This window comes from Corvus brachyrhynchos, unplaced genomic scaffold (genome assembly GCF_000691975.1).
Source record: "Corvus brachyrhynchos isolate BGI_N302 unplaced genomic scaffold, ASM69197v1 scaffold213, whole genome shotgun sequence".
NCBI lineage: Eukaryota > Metazoa > Chordata > Aves > Passeriformes > Corvidae > Corvus > Corvus brachyrhynchos.
In genome coordinates, this window is record NW_008237233.1 from 1,001,784 (window position 1) to 1,022,839 (window position 21,056).

At 38.0% G+C, this 21,056-nt stretch overlaps 1 protein-coding gene across 1 annotated transcript in view; it reads right to left on the minus strand.

The window, feature by feature from the left end:
- The window catches only part of ADGRV1 (adhesion G protein-coupled receptor V1), a 269,849-nt gene that overhangs the window by 171,485 nt on the left and 77,308 nt on the right, over positions 1 to 21,056 (minus strand). Inside the window, 20 exon segments of the mRNA XM_017729530.1 lie at positions 149 to 408; positions 547 to 685; positions 1,836 to 1,959; positions 2,246 to 2,363; positions 3,660 to 3,824; positions 5,086 to 5,265; positions 5,993 to 6,175; positions 6,577 to 6,750; positions 7,348 to 7,556; positions 10,136 to 10,391; positions 12,665 to 12,811; positions 13,757 to 13,961; positions 14,416 to 14,638; positions 14,817 to 14,936; positions 15,615 to 15,867; positions 16,375 to 16,482; positions 17,366 to 17,509; positions 17,592 to 17,758; positions 18,260 to 18,384; positions 19,856 to 20,031. Of these exon segments, the coding sequence (XP_017585019.1) occupies positions 149 to 408; positions 547 to 685; positions 1,836 to 1,959; positions 2,246 to 2,363; positions 3,660 to 3,824; positions 5,086 to 5,265; positions 5,993 to 6,175; positions 6,577 to 6,750; positions 7,348 to 7,556; positions 10,136 to 10,391; positions 12,665 to 12,811; positions 13,757 to 13,961; positions 14,416 to 14,638; positions 14,817 to 14,936; positions 15,615 to 15,867; positions 16,375 to 16,482; positions 17,366 to 17,509; positions 17,592 to 17,758; positions 18,260 to 18,384; positions 19,856 to 20,031 (3,476 nt within the window).

Here is a 21,056-nt window from a genome sequence, read left to right on the forward strand (position 1 = left end):
TTTGTTACAGTTGTCTTTAGGAGATGTTCTAAAGGCACATTTTCAATGGTTCTGTCAGGTAACAATAATTTCATTTATGAAGTACAGAGTACACATAATTTAACAGATAGCCTCAGCCATTTTAGAGACTGATTTCTTTTCTTTCTAAAGTTGAGCATAATTCTAGCAACGATGTTGATATCTGTCAGTAATTTTACATAAGAAAGAATTTTAATCCAATACCCATATTTCGTCTTCTGTTGTTTGCAATAGTTCACGGGCAAATGCAAACTCTCCATATGGATAATCACTGGCGGCCATGGTAATATTTGCTGTGCTGCTAGATTCATTTATGAGTCCTCCATCACTGATTCTGGTTAGTTGAAACTGGTAGTAATGCTTCTCCTCGGGACGGTTGTCATCTACAGCCTAGGGAAAAGAACCAACAACAGCTAGAAGTATTTAAACAATTTCCAGGGAGAGAGGTATAACTAATTTCTAACCAAGATCCTAAGAAAATAAAAGAAAGTAGTTGAAATAGCTACTAGTGTCAGATCTCTTATATACCTGTATTAGAACAACTGCTGCAGACTGCCTATCTCGCATGGTCAAAGTTCCCGATACCTTAGTAAATTCTGTCTGATGAGGAGGTGTTATATTCCAATAGATTATGATCTCCCCAAAAATCCCTGGGCCACGTACCAGGCTGCAGGTAAGGACAAAAACACAGATTTTATTTTTACCTTTGGCATTTAATATCCAATACAGAGATAGTATATCATACTGTTGTGCGTGGAAGAAATGTTATCAGCACTATGAAAGTTTGAGTTTTAATGTACTTAATCACTATTAAGAACATGAGAATTCCCTTTTCAGGCATTTTCAGAACATCTCTGAAGTTCTCTTTTATTTCTCTGTGTTGGGAGGCGTCTCAAGCCGTATTTTTGCCAAGAGGTCTTTCAAGTTTCTTTCCATGTATAGCTCAAAGATGGGATCTGAAAACTGATTTCTCTTGCTTCTATTCCGCTTTTCCAGTGATAGAGATGCAAAACAGAAGGGAAATTGGACATCAGGGTAATGCCAGGGGCAATTTGCTCTGTAAGGCAGAAGGATACTAGAATACCTCTTTGAAATTTTCTGAGATATGTTCTGTCTGCTTCTTATCTAAAACCCTACTAAATAACATCAGGCTTGGTGAAATAAGTCACCATAAAGATTTGTCGGCACATTCTGCACGTAACGTGATCTAAAGCTACTTCTTGCACAAAGCATCATTTTGTCCTTTGGGCTTCTTGGGCCAGTACTAGAAGCTGTTCTGTTGCTTATATTTGCTGGTTTACCAAAGGAAAGTGTCATAATATTTTTTTCCAATGCTCTTAGAAGATTCTTCTAAGAATCTAAAACTCTTCATTCTGTTTTCAGTTGACTGAATAAAACAATTGCATCTTGTTTCCACCAAAAATTCCCATATTGTTTATGCTAGAACATAGCAATTTGCTGAAATACTATTCAGGCACAAATCTTGAATCAAATTCTGGAAAGCACAAAGCACCTTCAAATGTCACATTTCCTTACCCCTTTCCTTTGATTAAGATCCTCTTTCCTTTGGTACATCAATGTTGTAAATAACTTGAAGACAAAGAGGAATATTTGGACCTCCCCAGTAATACTGAAATGACATACATGTGGTATATTCTGCCCTTCTTTAAAACCAATCACCTAACTTTTTAAAATAGTTCTGATTATAGAAATGATGATAAAATGCGGTACTCAATAAATTCTTGCCCAATGTGAAGTCTTATAACTTTTGAATCTGGGCTGTTGTCCTTTCTTTGAAAAATGAGAGATGTACTCACCTAATAAGAGCAGTTCCATTATAATTTCCTGAAGGTTCTCCAATCAAAACATGCTTGGATGAATGGGCAATCCCAACCACCCCAGAAGCTCCTTCATCTCCCATAATAATGATGGTTGCAACACCTATGAAGAGAACAATGCTTCTCATGGTAAATGAAAACTAAGCAATGAGCTCCCTTTGGTAAATTTTGTGACATGAGTGGTTAAGCATCACCTTCACAGAGGGCCTGTGGAACTCTCTAGGACTTCTTCAGACAAGGGACTTAGGGAAAAAGACTGGCATTCAAAATTGTGACCAACTAGCTGCACACAAAATACTTAAGCACTGCAGACTAAGTAATATTAACGGACTTAGAATAGTTGTCATATGGAATATCTAAAACCAGAAGATACTGAATTAACTCTTTACCATTTACAGGGGATATCTCTGCATCACCACTAGAGATTAGGTGAATGGTAAATGTTTCATTCCCCTCCAGCAGACCATCTTGTATCACGTGTAAAACAATCAGCTTCTGGGACTCAGCCTGCATCACGTAAAGACCAGAAAGATATGGATATATATTAAATGAAACTAAACAAAATACTGTATTAAAAACAGTATTTTTTTTAACATATCAAATGTTAAGAATGCTTGACATATCCTCTAGTATTTTTAAAATATCAAATTTCTGATCTGGCTAAAATTTTTTCTCACAGATTAATAAACAGTAAAAATTGTCTCTCAGACATTGTGTGTCACCCTAAAAATGCCCTCACTATTTTCAACTCAATAACAACTGAAACTCCTTTGAAATTTTATTCACATAGATGTTTTCAACTTAGAGGAAACTTTCTATACAAAATCTTTTCCATCAGGAAACACATATTCAATAGTTCACACATATTCTAAGGATTAACATATTATTGAGATTAGATATATTAGTCGCATTTCTGCCTAATCCATATTTTTGTCAGTGGGAAGTGGTATACACATTGTATAAATTTAGTATACCATGCATATATAGTTGTATGCTTATACTTAAGCATGTATGAAAGTTCAGGACAAAATGTCAAAGCCAACCAGTAAAGGAAGTATAACTAAACTTTGCCAAATACTGATGGCCTTACCAGAAAAAAAAAAATCTATTTTCCAGCTGATTCAAAATAAAACAACCAGCATGCATATTTATTTAATGATGAACAAGCTCGTACCGAGACAAAATAGATTATGCTTTGTTAAAATACTTCTTTTCATTAAATATTTTGAGTAGACTGTAAAAGATCAATATTAACATAGTATTGGTATCCAATATTTTGACTCTGATTTCAGAGTTTTAACTTGAAATATAATGAATTATATTTATAATTATATGAAATATAATGAAATCAAATAACACTGTCCAGTTTGAAAGTTATTAAGGTGGGGTTTTTTTTAAATCTGCAGATTTTGAGCATTTATTTATCTTTCTCACCTTTTCAATATAAATTTTCTTTTTAAGATGACTGATACTGTAGTGGAATAAGTGTTTCTGTAGCCATTATTCACATTCAGTAGATTTCAATTCCTCTTTCTTAATTGTAAAAACAAAAGAGATTTGAAGAGCTACCTTCTGGATGATTACATTATGCTGAATTAAAAGAGCATGCCAGCTTTCCTTTACAGCTTGAAAAAAGCCTGAATATTTCTAATCCCACCACTTCAAACTGACCTTTTCTAGTGTATAATACTTAGTAACCCCCTACTTCTATAAACATATAACAAAAACCATACAAACACACACAACTAGAAGAAAGTATTTATAAATCTAATAGTAAATAAGTTATTGCAATGTCTGAAATACCTCATTGAAATGAAGGGTACCATTTAGAGGGGTCAGATCATATCTGGCTGCTTCGTCGAGGATCCATAACACTTTAACTGCTCCTTGTCCTCCCTGACTTCGACTTACATTGAGCAAAACAACTGCAGCAGAGTCATCAAGTGTCTGAGGTTCCTTCACTGTTACCTGATGGACAAAAAGAAGGAGAATGTGGGAAAGGCTGCTTGAAAAGTCAAAAGCTGTATCGATAATGTCAAAAGACATGGATACATGTTTGAGATAAACAACAAAAAATATAATCAATGACAGTGCTGAACAATAAGAGTGAAAATGAACAGGAAAGTGTCTTGGGGTGACCTTATGATGTGATCCCATATCACTGCCTATGCCCAGAAATTAATTTTTGTGTCTTTCTATGCCTCTAAACTGAGCCTGAGAGGGGGAAGGAAAAAAACTGAGCAAATCTTTTTCAAAGCAGTTTGCAGCTTGTTCAAGGTCACACACAGATAGCAATTGGTTTTCCCAGCTGCAGCAGGGGAGGGAGGAAGCACCTGGCTTGCTGCTCCTAGGACAGTTTTTTTGGCCAGTGGTTCAGCTGCTTTTTCTCCGGAGAGAGTCCGAGAGTTGAATTTTTCCTTCCCTGGAATTTTGGATTTTCTCCCTTTTCTACTGGACTGCTTGATTGCTTTAACATCAGAGCACATCAGGAGGACTTTTCACTGGGCACAGAGGGCCTGGCCCTGGGCCAAGCCCCAGCTCCGAGGAGACCAAAGGAGGACTCTAACACTTTCCCAGGTTTTTCCTACACAGCGAAAGATTTTATTATTTAGCATTATTTTCCTTTCCCGTGTGTTTGTTAAATAAATAGTTTTTATCTCCTTCACTTTCCTTCGAGGAAACCTGGTGGGGGAGGGGTGGTTGTGCCTTCTCTCAGAGGATATATTTCTAAATTTGGCCAAACCGGAACAGAAGGTAACAGGTTTAAGGAGTGTGTTGAATTCTGATAGCAAGGCCTCTATGCTCTATGATTCAAAGCAATTACAGATGGTGTCACCAGCAGTCTCGGCACCAGCAAAATGGAGAGCAGAAGTACTGCAAGAACTAAGATGAGATATGTTTTATAATTTCTTTCCAAATTTTACTTTCAGTAATGCAGATTATTATACAAACCACAAAAAAATACTACCTAGGATGTAGTATGTTTATTGTCCATATTGTTAGTATGGTGAAATAAACTGATTCAGTCATGCAGAAATCTGTATTTACGCAGCAGCGCTTTCACTGTTACTACCATCTTACACAGCTAGATGAAGACATGCACTAATATCCTTCCAATGAAATCATGTTTTCCACTGCAGAGAAAACTTAAAAAAATCAGCTATGTGCTAGCGACACAAACCCACTATCCAACCTTACCAGAAAAGAGCGCAACCTAAATCAAACTCACTTTCTTTTCTTCAAACCCGAATACCCCAACAGGGGAATCATTTGGTGGAATAGCGACAGTTACCAAGGTGTCATTCCCAAGTCTTGCACCACCTGTTACCCTCACCAGGGCAATTTTGAATATCTCAAGAAATTCAACTTCATTGTCATCTATGATTGTAATCTCTATTTCTCCTGTAGCCTGAAGAAATGTTAAAAGCAAAAAAAAACAAAAAAGTTTCATTTATAATATTCTGTGAATTGTTTGAAAAAAAATAAATTTAAAATAGGCAAGTTGTATCTAGTAGGTAGACATTGTTCACTTATTCATTTTTCTTCTTATACTTGCATATTTATAATAAGAAGACATAATTTCAATAGTGGTTTTTAAGTCCATCAATGTAAATCTTATTTGGTAAAACCAGCAGACTGCTTTGCTTTGGTACTCAATAGAAAGTGAAGGTTGACAATATTGTAAATATTCAGACAACATTCTACACACTATGTATATCCTTCCTTTTGCCAAAGACCGATTATAACCACTTGCAATCAAAATCCCTTATGTACACTAAGTATTCTCAGATGCAGCATGAAATTTAAAACTATGTGTAACACACAGCTAAGAAAACATGTGAGCTTATCCTAAGAATTTATAGTGAAGATGGATTATGCTACAGATTTTCATTGTAACAGGGTTTATTGTTAGAAGTTATGTTCTCACTTGCCAAAGTATTCAAGACACACAAGCCTATTTGGTCAACGCTTATGAATATCCTGGTATTCCATGTTAAAGAACTGAAGTTGGAAGCATCATTCACATACGTAAGGCCATAAGTAATATGTTTTCAGTGAAAATTCTGCTAAAGGAAAACACACAAAAATCTTAAGCTGGTAACCCAAAGTCAAGTAAACTTTCAACAAGTGCATACCTGCCCATCTGCAAATGTAAGGTTTCCAAATGATGGTGTGAAGTCTTCAAAGCTGGCAGTTGAATGAATGGCTTCCCAGTACAGAACTGCTGACCCAAATCTCCCACCCTGTCGAACAACTGGGAGTTTCAGTACATTCTGTGGTGGTGGTACCTCATAACCAGAAACAGCTCCAGTGATATCCTGTACATTCAAAAAGAAACTGCTGAGTGCCTCAACAAACTGTTTCTTTTTCTTTTTTTTCCAAGTTGACTTGCAGTTAAAAATAAATGAAGAAATACATAACTATTTGTAAAACGCTGTGGATTTTGCATTGACCTTGCTCTGAGCAAAAATCTGGATTAGATGACCTCCTGAGATCTCATTTTATGACACTGGTTTCAGCACTGCCAGCTCCCTAATAAATTTTGTGTATTATTTGTGATGAACCTCTTAAGAAAGAATTGTTTGTCAGGCATCTGGCCATTTTATCCAGAACAATTTAGTATCACAAAGCCTATCAGAACATTTTCAGAAGTCATCTGAGAAATCAGACTGTCTTGCTGGAATGCCACTTTACATATTTTTCATTCAGACTTATTTACCTTTGTAACATTAAAATTAAATATTCCCCTGGCATCATCGTTTTCTTCAATTATTATTTCAGCTATTTCTAATCCAAGCCTCTTCACACTTGGTTGACCTCCAGAGGAAGAAGTGATCAGCTGCACATCAGTAATATTGATTATAAATCCTTCCTGTAATTCTGGAACGTTGTCCTGAAAAAAAATTTTTAAATGTCTTTTTTTTTTTTTAATGAAACATTTTAAATTTATAATACATGCAGGAAGATGACTACTTGAAGGTTGTTTACTGTTCAAAACTTCTCAGCATTTGGGGCCATATAACCAATCCCTTGCTTCATACTATATGAAAGATGAAACAGACTGCTTTTGCTGAGATTTTGATATTGAAGCTGACAGTCAGATTCCAGATCTGCAAGACCAGTGGAAAGCAGTGCTGGCTGTCAACTGTTACTGCTACCTAGAAGAAAGTCAGCTAGATCTCAGAAACCAAGCTATAACTTGAAAATCAGTATCTCCATTCTAAATATATTTAAAGAATATGCATAATTTTTTTCTTTTGTCATTATTTTAAATAAATTTCATATAATATAAATAAAATACAATAAAATATAATAAAACAAAGAATTTGGCTCATTCTGAGTGATGAGTGCTCAAGATTTTTTGAAAGAGGTCACTGCAAGAGTTCCAGCACAACCATTTCTAGAATATTAAGTCATACTACTACTATAAAGTACCATTTCCCTTTCTTCAAAAGATATTAATAGCTAAAGAAGTTGTTAGGCTACTTACAGGCAAAATAGTGACTGTGACAGAAATTGTTGTTGCATTCTCTGCCATAATGACTGTTTTCTTTTCCAGTATATAATCCTCATTCTCTGTTGCTCGGTTGGAGGGGGGGAGTTCAAAGTTCGGTGCAGTGCTCAACTGAACTGCAAGATCCCCGACAAATCCTTGTTCTCGAACAATTTGTAGGGTAACAGTAGTTGAATTCTGCTGCCCTATAGTAAGGAGAGGAAAAAAATGCAAGACGTGATTGTTTTGCAATCATAGAATATGCTGAACTGGAAAGGACCCATCAGCATCATCAGAGTCCAGTTCCTGGCCCCGCACAGGATACTCCAAGAATCACACCATGGGCCTGAGAGAATTGTCCAAACACTTCTTGAACTCAGATAGGCTTGGTACTGTGGACATTTCCCTGGGGACCCTGTTCTGGTGCTCAGCCACAATCTGGGTAAAAAACGTTTTCCTCATATCCAACCTAAACTGCCTGAACTCAGCTTCATGCAATTTACTAGAGTTCTGTCACTGGGCACCAGAGAGTGCAGTGACCACTGTCTGCCCCTCCTCTTCCCCTCACAAGGAAGTTGTAGATGGCAATGGGGTCTCCCCTCAGTCTTCTGTTCTTCAGGCTGAACAGACCAAGTGACCTCAGCCATTCCACATACGGCTTTACCTCAAAGTCTTCACCATCCTCATGGCTCTCCCCTGCATGCTGTCTAATAGTTTAATGTCTTCCTTATATGGCAGTGACCAAAACCGCCCCCAGCACTCGAGGTGAGGCTGCCCCAGTGCAGAGCAGAGGGGACAGTCCCCTCCCTTGTCCGGCTGGCGATGCTGTCCCTGATGCCCCCCAGGACACACTTGGCCCTCCTGGCTGCCAGGGCACTGCTGACTCATATTCAACTTGCCATCAACCAGGACCCCCAGTTTCCTTTCCATGGCACTGCTTTCCGGCCTCACACTCCCCAGTCTGTCCATACATCCAGGGTTGCCCCATCCCAAGTGCAGAATCAGCACTTTCCCTTGTTGAACTTCATGCACTTGGTGATTGCCCAGTGCTCTGATTTGCCAAAGTCTCTCTAATTTGTTGAGGTCTCTCTTCAGGGCCTCTCTGCCCTCAACAGAGTCAACAGCTACTCCCAATTTAATGTTGCCAGCAAACTTCATATTCCTAAGAGTCCTGCATCCAAGTCATTCATGAAGATGTTGAGGAGAACTGGGACTAGGATGGAGCCCTATGGAACCCCCTTTTAACCCTTGCCCTGCTTGATTTTCAGCTCACCTAACTACTGGAGCTGCTTGCTAGACCCCACTTCAATTCCGCCCGGCAACACAACAGTACTTGGATAATACCAGGGCTCAAGCAGATGAGCACACACAAGTGTTGTAAATACACAAAACAGTACCTACATCTAGAGGTACTGTGCATTCAAAAACTGGATCTAGAAGAAGAATAAAATACGGAGTATCTACAGTTTGATATGTGTGTTACACAAATTATTACTTCAACACGTCTATTTTTATTTGGTTTTCCTTCAAAACTTCCATTTCAATACTTTGCCTGGCCTTTCATGCCTAGGCCATCACTATTGATTCTAACACAGAAAGTGGCATTGAGAGCAGTCATTCTGGCTGTAAACATCACATTTTCTTAAATCAAATATTGAAGAAGTTAAATAGACTTGTATCAGTCAGGCTCAGCAACCTTTTGCAAAGGCAGATTTGTAATTTTATCCAATAAATGGTGGAAGACATAATCTGGCTAAAAGTGCTGCATTTATGACTGGAGAAATAGAAAGAGATAAAATGTAAACAGGTTTGTACTTCAAACCAGTTACTGTAACTAGATATTATTTCACAGATAGTATCTTGTGTATAATTCATTAAAATACAACAGATAAAGATTGGAAAAAAACCTGTGCAACCAGGGGGAGCTAGGAACCTTCCTTGAATCCTAACTTCAAAGTATAAATGTTTATAATGTGTGTGTTTGTGTAAGAAACCAACAGAATCCCTTTACATTACTTCCAGGGGCTAAAAAAAGGGCAATGTCAATGCACCTGAAAATAGAACTGGTTAGAATGTTTTACCGGTGATAGTATATTCTGATGGAAAAAGCATTTTTTGTATATGTAATTTGTTAATATGGACAGAATATTAAATAATTAGAAAATTCTAATTGAGCTGTTAACGTATGACTAGCCCATCAGATAGCTGCGGGAAGAGCACCAAAGAATGCCAGCTAGCTCCCTGAGCCAGGAGAGAGGGAAGAAGCCTGAGCATCATGGCAATTCTCCTCTGGCCAACTGCCTGGGAGATCTTTTTCAACTTGTGCCTTGAAGGAAAAACAAATCAAACATGCAGCTCTAAGCAGAAAAACACCACCTTTTTCTTGAAGTGGGATTCACTCCTGCTCTGCTTCCTTCCTTCCCCTCTGACCTCTTTTTGAGCCACTTCAAGAGGAAAGTCTTTCTGTGTAAATTATTTTAAATTATATTTTAAATACAGCAATCCCATTAAATGGGCAACTTCTGCCTTTAATATAAACAGAATTATTTTATGCATTAGTGATTTGCAACTTACCTCTTAAACAAGAATGGCTGGAGAATATTTATATATGCAATGTGAAATACAGCATAAAATGTGTGTAGTAAAACAGCATAGTTACATATTTTAAGGGAGATAAATAGATAGATATAGATATAGATGATATATATAACAAGTGTTATAACTACAACGATGCTGACTTTGAAAAAACATACATTCTTTCCTAAGAATCAAGAAACAGACTTACCTTCTGGTTCTGTGATTTTAACAAAGAGAGACTCCATATGCCACTCAATCACACCATGTAGAGAGTCACTGGGTAAAATGCTAAGTACAGCTCTTGCCCTTTCAGGATCAATGACAGCTCCTTTTGTGGTATCTTGAACACCCACAGTGGTAACATGGGTGAGTGTGATTTCCACTGCCTCTGAAAGTTCTGCAACACTGTCCGCGAGAATTGTCAGGGTGATTGTGGACAGGGCCTGACCTTCTGAAAATGTAATCTAAAGTTTTAGAGGGAAGGGGGAAAAAAAAGTCAAATTTCTTCTCAGTGTCATTACACTTACAGTTTTATTCTGTAAACTCTATCAGTTATAAAACGCATATATATACACACATACATGTCTTATAGAATCACAGAATACAAGGTTGGAAGGGACTTCAAGGATCATCTGGCACAATCATTCTTGGCAGCACCACAGTCTAAACAAGATGGCTCAGCATCCTGTCCAGTTCAATCTTAAAAGTGTCAGCTTTTGGGAGTACACAACTTCCATGGGAGGTTTATTCCAATGGATGATTGTTCTCATGGTGAAAAATTTTCCTCTTATGTCCAATGAGAATCTCCCCAGGAGTAACTTGCATCCCTTATCCCTTGTCTTTTCAATGTGACACTTTGTAAAAAGTAAGTCTCCTCCTTTGTAGCCACCTTTTAAATACTGAAACATGGTCTGAACATAAGGTCTCCCCATAACCTTCTTCTCTCAAGGCTGAACAGTTCTCTCAGCCTTTCCTCATATGACAGTCTTCCCAGACCTCTGACCACGCTTGTGGCCAGCTCTGGACCCTCACCAGCCTGTCCTATTTTCCATAGAGGGGACCAAAAATGAACACAGAACACAGAATTCCAGGGGTAGCCCAACCAGTGCTCAGTAGAGTGGGCTAATGACTGCTGCATCGCTGCTGGGGGTGGCCTTGTTGATGCAACCCAGAAACATCCTGGTGGATTGCCTCAGTGTTCACTTATAATGAGTTTATCGACCAGCAGGATTGCCAGGTCCCATTCCCCAGAGCTAATCCCCAGTCAGGATAGATCCCAGTGGGTGGTGCACTCCTGGATTATGTTTTCCATAGTGTAACATTTGTTCCTGATGGATCTTCCAGCCTACCCAGGTCCTCGTGCTGGGTAGCTCTCCAAAGTGTCCACTCCCTCACTTCGTTTGGTATCATTGTCAAACTTCATCAGAGTATACCTTATCTCATCACCCACATCACTTATGGAGATATTAAACACTGTTGGACCCAATATTTATCCCTGAGGGACCACACTTGTGACAGGCTGTCAGTTCAAAAAGGAGCTATTTACCATCACTCCCTGGGGGCAGCAATAACACATAAGTTTATTTAGAAGGCGGCTATGGCAAGCTGTATCAAAAACCTTGGAGAAATCCAGGTAGACAATGGCTTTTGCTTTTCTTATTAAATAGCCTTTATCTCAAGCTTTTTCTCCTTATTTTCTCCTCATCCTGCTGAGATGGGGGAGTTAAGAGAGAACTACGTGAGGGTTTGTTAGACAGCCAACGTCAACACACCACACATATACATATCAAAAGAAGGATGAACATATAATATCTATTAAAATCATTGCTATGTGAAGAAGTGGATACTCAACTTTTTATGTTTCTTCTTCAGACAAAATGATTGATACATGCTTTGTCTATCTACATTCTTATTTTTAAATTCAAAGGGTCCACCACTTGATTAGGTCTTTCTCAACAAAGAAGATGTGTCTATAAACACTTGGACTACACATACTGTATAGGATAAACAAAAATTTCCACTGAACATTATACCTTTCTGACTCGTCTTGCCTACAAACCTATGCAGTGAAATCGTGTAGGATTTAGCTGGAATGCTCAAGGAGTACTCTAACAATTTCAGTTTGATTGTTTTGGCATCCTTAATTTCCCACCCATTTATTTTTCTTTTTTTTTTTCAGGCTTTGTGTCTGCTACAGATGGCCACAAGGTGGAGGATTTTAACTTACAGAAACTGGCTCCTGCTGGTTCTAAGGCATATGAAGAGCTTTGGCTGGCAGGAAACACGGGGTTTACATGGCTGGGAATCCAAAAATCTCAGAAACACAGAAAACTGGGACTTGCCATGTTCTGCAGGGCCATTTAAGTTCTACATTGTATTGAGAAGGTCAGGACAAAGAGCAAAGACTCCCAGCTTCCCACCTATGCAAATAGTTTGACATAGTACCTGAATCTCACAGCAGAAGAAAGGAAGATGGGAACAGGATACTACAGATACACAATTCCAGTGCCTGGACAGCATTGCAATATCAGGTTCTAGAAGTGTTAGAGTGATATTGCAGTATTATGTGCCAGCCAGAAGTGCAAACCACCAGAATCACAGGAAAGGACAAGGAAGCAGGAATTAACGGAAAAGTGGGCCAATCTAACGTGTACTGTCCTTCTCACTCAGTATATCTGTATTTATTGGCTGAGACAACACAGTAAGTGCTTCCCCAATAACAGTTATTATTAAATACCATTCCTGAAGCTGGAAATATATCACTTATGCTCCCATTAGCGATCCATTCTACTGTAACTCGTCCATATGTTCCTATTAAACGTTCAATATTCAGGGTGATCAAGCTGTCCTGTTCCACTTCTTCAACTTGCTTAAATAAAGAACTCTGAAAAACATACAGCAGCAGAACCAAAGCATTATTTTCTTGAGCATTCAGAGGGGGCCAGAGACATTGGGCATCAATAAATTAATCTACTTTTAAGCAGCTAAATGCAAGTCTATTGATTAAATTTATGTATCTTAATAGGCAGAGGTACTCAACAGGCTCAAATTTCATAAACATAGGAATTTGAAATGTCAGACCTCTTTATCCTAAAGCAAAAAAAATCAATTATTTTTGTTAGCTTTTTTTAGTACAGTGTTTTATGTCCAAATCATGTGAAGCAGGTAATGAACTTGTAGACTTTCAAGACAGACATATTTTTACTGCTGTTACTTTACTATTACTCATCCTCCTCACACAAGTCCAGATGCAATGTTTAATTTCAGTAATGATTCTTCTGTGTTTTGTATCTTCACTATGCATTTAGTACATGTATCTGTTTAGATAACTTCTACAATATTTGATTATTTAAGAATCAAACACCCCAAATAATGCCTTCAGTCTGACATTTTCTCCAAAGTTATTATTTTGTTCAGGCAGATGGGCTCGTCATGTGGCATAACTCAATTAGTATCTATTTTAGAGGAATAGAATCTTTACTGAATTCCCCTGATTAACCAGTTTGTAGAGATTATGATGATATCATATATGCCATCTGAAAACTGAATTTTTAGATTGCTGCAAAATTAAATTGACAAAATAATGGGTTACTCTAAACATAAGGGGATTATAAAAATGACACAATAGGAACAGACTGGAACTGAGTTTCTATTTCCTGTCATCTGTATAACCAAGTAACAATGCTAAATGGAAATCAAAGACCTTCTGTCTCAGGTTGATACAAGACTTTAGAAAAAGAATCCTGTAACATGCTGTTTTAGTATGTTTGTGTGCTGGTATTCAGAAATTATATATACATATTTTAATGATTTACCCTATAAATTTTACCTGAGCAAATGCAATGACTCCATAGGCATTGTCGTTGGAAGGAATAATTATGTTAACAAAACTGTGAACACCAATCTCTGCACCTCCTTTGGGGTTTTTCAGCCACACTTTAAAACATTCTTCCTCTTCTGGGATGATGTCATCCAGGATATTGACTGCTATCACAGCTTCCATGTCCCCAGGCTCAAATATCAATTCACCTGAACTAGCATACAAACAGACACATCAAGTAATTATAAACTGAGGATATGATTAATGAACTTTGAAAGCAGTACTGAAAACTTAATGAGCATTTTTGATGCTGAAATTGTTGTTTATATTCCTGCGTAAGGAGGTTTAAAGGTTGTGGAGTTAGTGCTGGGTTTCGTTTTTTTCTAAGTTACAATAGACCATAGAGTAAATGATACTTCTTATTAATGTAATTTAATTTATCCTAAATAAAATCTTCAATATCAAGTCTAACTGCAAGTCCTTTTATTCCATATTTTAAAGCAAGTTGTGAGAAGTTTGACTTCAGGTTATCCTAAGGCTACCTGTGAAAAATTCTCTTTAGTGTTAATAAACACACCACACACAGATGTCTATAGTGGTCTCCAATGTAACAAAAACAGTATCACAGAAAAAGGAATGCAAGAGCTGGGAGAAACCAAAAAACCCACCTAGGTATAAAATCTGACTGGTTGGAGATAGTGGTCAGCTCATAAATCTGGGAGCTGGACTCTACGGAAAGAGCAATCAAGCTCTTGCTGGTGTTCAGAGACCTTGCAGTAGCAGAAGTGATATGATCTGCATATGGGGCTTCCAGCATCAGAGAGAACTGGTTCCCTTCTGAGTTCCAGGAGTAGAGTGCTGTTGTGTCCTTACCAGAGAGGATGATGTGAACTACATGGAGCAAGGAAGAGAAAAAAAGAAATATTCAGTGATATATTTAAAACTAATTGTAATACAGAAATGCCCTTGGCAGCTCAATTGTTAAAGTACCACTTAAAAATCTGATAAATATTATGAAAAAATGAATGCATATATTTCTTCAATTCCAGTACTATAAATGAAATCTTACCTAAACCTGAAGTAGGCATGAAAACATGGATGTTTCTTACAGCAGAAACTGGAAGAGACTGAAAGTGTCTGAAGGTAGACTGCCCTGTCTCCCAGATGAAAATTTCAGAATTTCCAGTTTCTACAAAGGAGAAAAATGACAAAACCTACATTATATTGCTGCCTGTTGATTAAATCACAGACTGGTGGCCATTAAAAGGCAGACATTTGCAACTTTGTTTAAAAAGTGAGACCAGTGATTGTATCTTCCTTTTTACTTGCATAGCTCCACAGGATCATATCCCATCAGATGATTTATTCAATGACATCATTTAAGGGCTTTTCTGCACACATGCACATATAAGAATACTAAAAATCCCATCAGACAACAGTCAACTGCAAAGAAACCTATGGACTGCAAGACAAACTTTTAAATAGGCATAGGGATGCAGACATAAAACAATGTCTAAAGTGTCATATTTATTATAAAAATGTACTTTGCTGGACAATAATCTTTGCACATCACAAGGCTCCAAAAAGCTAATAAGGGGTGCAATTAGCAGCTAGATGAATGGATTTATTATTTCCTATTGTTCTTGGGAAAATATTTCATTAGTTTCATAAATATTTGAGAACAAACACAATGCTTTCATCTTCTGAAGGACAAAACACAGATTACTTTGATTAGAGGCTTATCAGCAAGTTGTCACCCTCCAGTAATATTTTAATCTCTAGCTAAAGCCCTTTATCCCAAATGCCTTTGCTATAAAAAAAGCCAGCACATACTTAGCAAACTCAGTGTTTGTTTTCTGCTAAATACCTTTTGCAACAATTAAATATATATCAGACCCAGAAGTCCAGGCCTCCATATGTTTTATTTCTTTTGCTGGTAACTGATGAAGATTCCTAAACTCATTATTCAGCCATTGGTACAAGAGCACATTCTGGCTGGTATTTGACAAAGCAACTAGTAAGTACATCATGCCTCCTCGGGAAAACAAGGCAATGTTCAGAGCTCTGTAAAGTGGAAGTTGATGATGCAGCACAAATATATCTTCATTCCACTGGAAAATCTGTAAAAATAGAAGAAAAAAAAAATTATTCTATATTTATAACTAGCACTAAGAAAAAAGAAATTAAATGTTTTGATGAAATTTGGAAATACTTGTAATTAACTGAATTCTTCTTTTCTAAGGTGGATCCTACATTAAGGTGGAAGCATTCTGAAAAGTAACTATAAGTAAGTATCTTACTGCAAGCACCTGTGCCTGTTCTTCAAGATGAACAGATTTATGGTCAGAAGCTATTTCTACTCTTATAGCTGTTTAACATAATAGATTTCAAAACAGCATAAATAAATCAACATAAATCAAACCAAGTTTAAATTACATGTTAATGTAGGGAATGTTGTTACATTTAAACAAGTCTAGAATTTTATGTCTTATAAATCTGTAATAGAAATATAAGTAATTTTTCAGGAATATAGACTTACTTTTTTTTTCTATATTTCCTTCATACCTCAAACTCAAAACTAACCAAACTACCCACATCAAAGCCATGGAAGACAACTGTATTCTAACCTGGATGGAACTGAAACTGGTGGTGTCACTCACAAAAACCAAATAGTCCTCTTCATTCACAGCAAAATGCTTGACAAGTCTGATATCCAAAATAGAGAGGGTCTGTAGCTACAATGAAAATATGGCAAAAAATGGTATTTAGAAGTCAGTTCAAGTAACAAGTTTATACATACATACACATATTTTTTAAAAACTGTAAAATTACAGTGTATGTAAAATAATTTACAAAAAATGTCATATATGTAATTTTACAATTTTAAACATATATGTGGGGTCATTTAACAAATTAATGTGACTTATCATATGTTTTTAAAAAAATGCTCTATGACTTCATTGCTCCACAATTTGTTTTTTCACTTCCAAGGTCATTGTACCTCACCCTCAAAATATAATTATAAAAAACAGTAGACAACAAGCTGTGGTTTAGGAATGGTGTTTCCCAATTTAGTGTTCCCAGTGAACCACTCCAAACCACGCTGCCTCTTCCTTTCTCCCCTGTAGTGGGATGGAGAGGAGAATTGGAGGCAAAAAAGGTGAAGATCACATGTTGAGATAAGGACAATCTACGGCAAACAGCAATGTGATGAGAAAATGAACAGTAATAACAGCAATAATAGTGACAGAGGCTACAAGAGAGGCAAAGATTCACATGTCAAAATGCTCATTATGCACAACCCGTCAATACAAGAACTGCCCCCATGCTACCCCGACCCCTTGGAGGGCCTCCTTCCTCCATCCCCAAAAAATGACATGAAGTGGTATAGAATAACCTCTGGGTCCCAGCCATGCCGCCTCCTGGCTACTGCAAAAATTAACCCTGTCCTGGCCTAAACCAGGACAATAACTTACATCACTGACTCATGCAGAGTGTTCAGATGCCAAACTAGGTGAGAACAGAGTGCTTTTTCCCAAACCATGGCCAGACAGAAGGGCCTCACAAAGTCCTTTCTAACCCCACTATTTAATGATTTTGTAAGATACCCAGATTTACCTTCAACAGTTTGCGTCCAGGCATGAATGCATATATACTGCTGTTGGAAGCTCCCTGCCTGGTTCCTCCATGAGTAATCACAAGGTAGGGAGAAGCATGGATTTGGAAAGACACACAGCTTTTAGGATCCCACATACTGAAATTCTGAGAGAGAAACAAAAAAGTAGAACTGAGACCTCAAGGTTTTATTAAGCAACATGGTTGGTGTCTGTATGCAAGCATTTACCTCAATGGCAACAAAAACTCCTTTCCACTGGTAGAGAGTAGAAAACACAGCTGGAGGTGAACGCAATAGCACACCATACAGTATTTCTGCTGATCGAAAGAAACACCAGCTAGCTGCTGACTCTTCCACAAAGCTTTGCAAGACAGACAGGACACTGATACTACCCCCTGCAATACAGTATAAGAAAAAACACCATTTTCATTATTTATTTGACAAAACCAAATATATATATATATTTTCACACCGAGGTTGTACTGGGAGTTAAACAATAAATTCATTTTTCATATACAGAAGATGCATAGGCAATCTGAGTGCGATTCAGAGTGACTCCATTTAGAATTTAGGTAGTCAGAAAATTAACAAGATAGGAAGAAATAAAAAAGTGACAAAGAAACTAAAAATGTGTTTATCCTCATTATAAGTCAAAGGTCTAGTGAAAATATATAAGCAACAGGAAGAACAATACAGATTGTTGAAACTCTTGCAGCAGTGGCTGATGACAAGCTGACTCTTAAGCAGCTAAAATCTTTTATCTAACGAATTTTGATATCATAGGGACATTATAAGTGAATTTTCATTCCGAAGTTGTATCTCCTGTATGTTTGGTTACTCTGTGGCTATCTCCACTAATAAAATAGCAATGGATGCTCTTGATAAAGTGAACGTACTGATGCCAAATGCAGTATCCGACAATGTCTCCCACTCAACACTCACAGTCACGTTGAGCCCATTACTCCGTGAAACTTTCAAATAAACTGTAGTGTTCGCCTCTTCAACTGTGAAGATATTTGTCCTAAATTTGAGAATTGTGAAAATAAATTTCAAGAAGTATTTCTATAGTATAAGATTCTTATAGTACATTTTCAGCACAGAATATGCAATAAAAAGAAAATACTGGGTTTTCTCTTTGATGGACTAACACTGATTAAGGTTGCCCAATGTTTCTTCACACAAGACCTTGACAAAATCATCCAATATTCAACAAAACCTTAAACTACCCTGAAATTTAACACACCAACTATATGGGTAAAGCTGAATGATTTATGAAAACATCATTCCGTATCATAGACTCATATGATCATAGAATGGTTAGGGTTGCAAGGGACCTTAAAGATCATCTAGTTCCAACCCTCCTGCCATGAGCAGGGACATCCTCAACTAGACCGGGCTGCTCAGAGCTCCATTGAACCTGGCCTTGAACACCTCCAGGGATGCAGCATCCACAACTTTTCTGGGTAACCTGTGCCAGTGCCTCACCACCCTCACAATAAAGAATTTCTTCCTAATGTCTAATCCGAACCTACTGTCTTTCAGTTTTAAGCCATTCCCTCTTCTCTTGTCACTACATGCAAAAAGTTCCTCTCCAACTTTCTGATAGGCTTCCTTTAGGTACTGGAAGGCTGCAACGGGTCAGCCCAAAGCTGCCTCTTCTCTAGGCTGAACAATCCCAATTCTCTCAGCTTCTCCTCATAGCAGAGATGCTCCATCCCTCTGATCAACTGAGTGGCTTCCTCTGGTTCTGCTCCAACAGCTCCATGTCCTTCCTCTGCTGGGACCCCAGAGCTGGAGGCAGCTCTGCAGGTGGGGGTCCCAGCAGAACAGAGCAGAAGGGTCTGAATCCGCTCCCTCCAAAGCTGCCCACGGGGCTTTGGATGCAGCCCAGGACATGTTTGGTTTTCTGGGCTGCAAGTGCCCATGGCCAGGGCATGGCCAGCCTCTCACCCAGCAGCACCCCCATGTCCTTTGGGGCAGGGCAGCTCTCGATCCGTTCATCCCCCAGCCTGTACTGCGCGTTCCTCTGACCCAGGGGCAGCACCAGCACTTGGTCTTATTAAACCTCATGAGTTTCCCAGATGCCACTTCTTGAGCCTGTCCAAGTAAGATGGCTCATTTGGTTCTGAGAAACAGCCCTGAATGAGGGTGTATCTTGCACAAGCTTAAATAAATAATTAAATTACAAAATTTCTGATTCCCTGGGCACTGGTCAAAGGTTTGGAGCCGTTAATATGGATTACTATTTGTGAAATGTTTGAGGACTAATGAAGCACTGTTTCAAGGAAAAAATCATAGTTCAAAAATCAACACTTCTGATGGTGAATAGTCCATTTCAAGTGTTTTTCTGTTCTTCTACATAGCAGTATTTGAAAGATAGTGTACTTTTTAAACTTAAAAATTTTACAGTTGGATTGCTAATTTTTTTTTAAAGGAAAGCCATCTCTATGGAACATAAAAAACTTCATTTTAATTGTATCAGGGTTTAGTACCTATTTGTAACTGGGTAGATGCTGAAAAGCCCCAGTGGAGCCTGGTTCTGCAGTACTGTAATCATAGTTTGCACTCTGGTGCCTAGTCTGGCTCCTCCAGTTGGATTGAACAGGGTGACAATAAAGTGCTCATCCATTTCTGGTTCTTCATCCAGGATTGCAGAAATATGCAGTGTCTGACAAGAAACAAGCATGGAAAGCTGGTGAGACTTGATAGCTAACAATGGCAATGCTATTCAGACCATGCTGCTGTTTCTGCTCATTCTCTTAACAGCTCTGGACAGCAGAGCAGTACAACAGCAGCTCTGGAAACTGTAGAAGGCAGGAGTAAGCCATGGACAGTTCAGGCTGGGGTTCTAAAGTAATCCCTCTGGTGACCCACATTAGTGCAACACTAACATGAGCATATCCACTTTTAATTTTTCCCTTCCTCTCTTTCCTCTTATCCTAAGGTTCTCTGAAATGTAACAGGTTTTGAACCTTTTTTCATACTTCTGTTTTGTACTTATTCCACACATTCCTTGGTAATTCACAGTCCTCATACAGCTACCTGATCCCCTAGTGCAGCTTAATCAAGTTGGGTTTACTTTACTTGAATTGTCAACTGAACTAGCTCATAGGCAATAGGGTAGTTACACTTCTGGTACTGGGAACAAAGAGGGAGAAAAGGCAATAGAGGAATATTTGAAATACTCTCTTCCTTATGGTTTTTTTCCCTCTACTGCACCACGGTGGATAAGAATAGGATCGTCTCAAGGTGGTCTCAAATCAGCAGAGAACAGTCTAGAAAGAAGTAGATGTTTTCACTGTCATTCTCCCTATTACCCAAAGAGGTGAAAGTTACACTGGTACATGTAGCTTTGCCATAGAAAAATTATTTAGTAATAACAGATCTGGAACTGAGCTAGAGCTTACAACCTTTGAGATCTCTATTTAATTCTGCAATAAACCATATTTAAAGACTGCATTGAGAAATCTTTTACTCCCTACTTCTCACAGGTCTGCTAAACTGGCCATCACTGAGGTTCCAAATGCATTTTAGGTTCAGAAACTGAAAACCAGTGTTTCCAGAAAGGCTTGTTTCAGATTCTACTTCACTAACCATAATATACTAACCTGTTACTGACACATTTCCTGGCTGACATTCTTGTGGGGACAGTATAGAAGCAGTGGGCTTAATACTGCCAGAAAAATAAGTAAT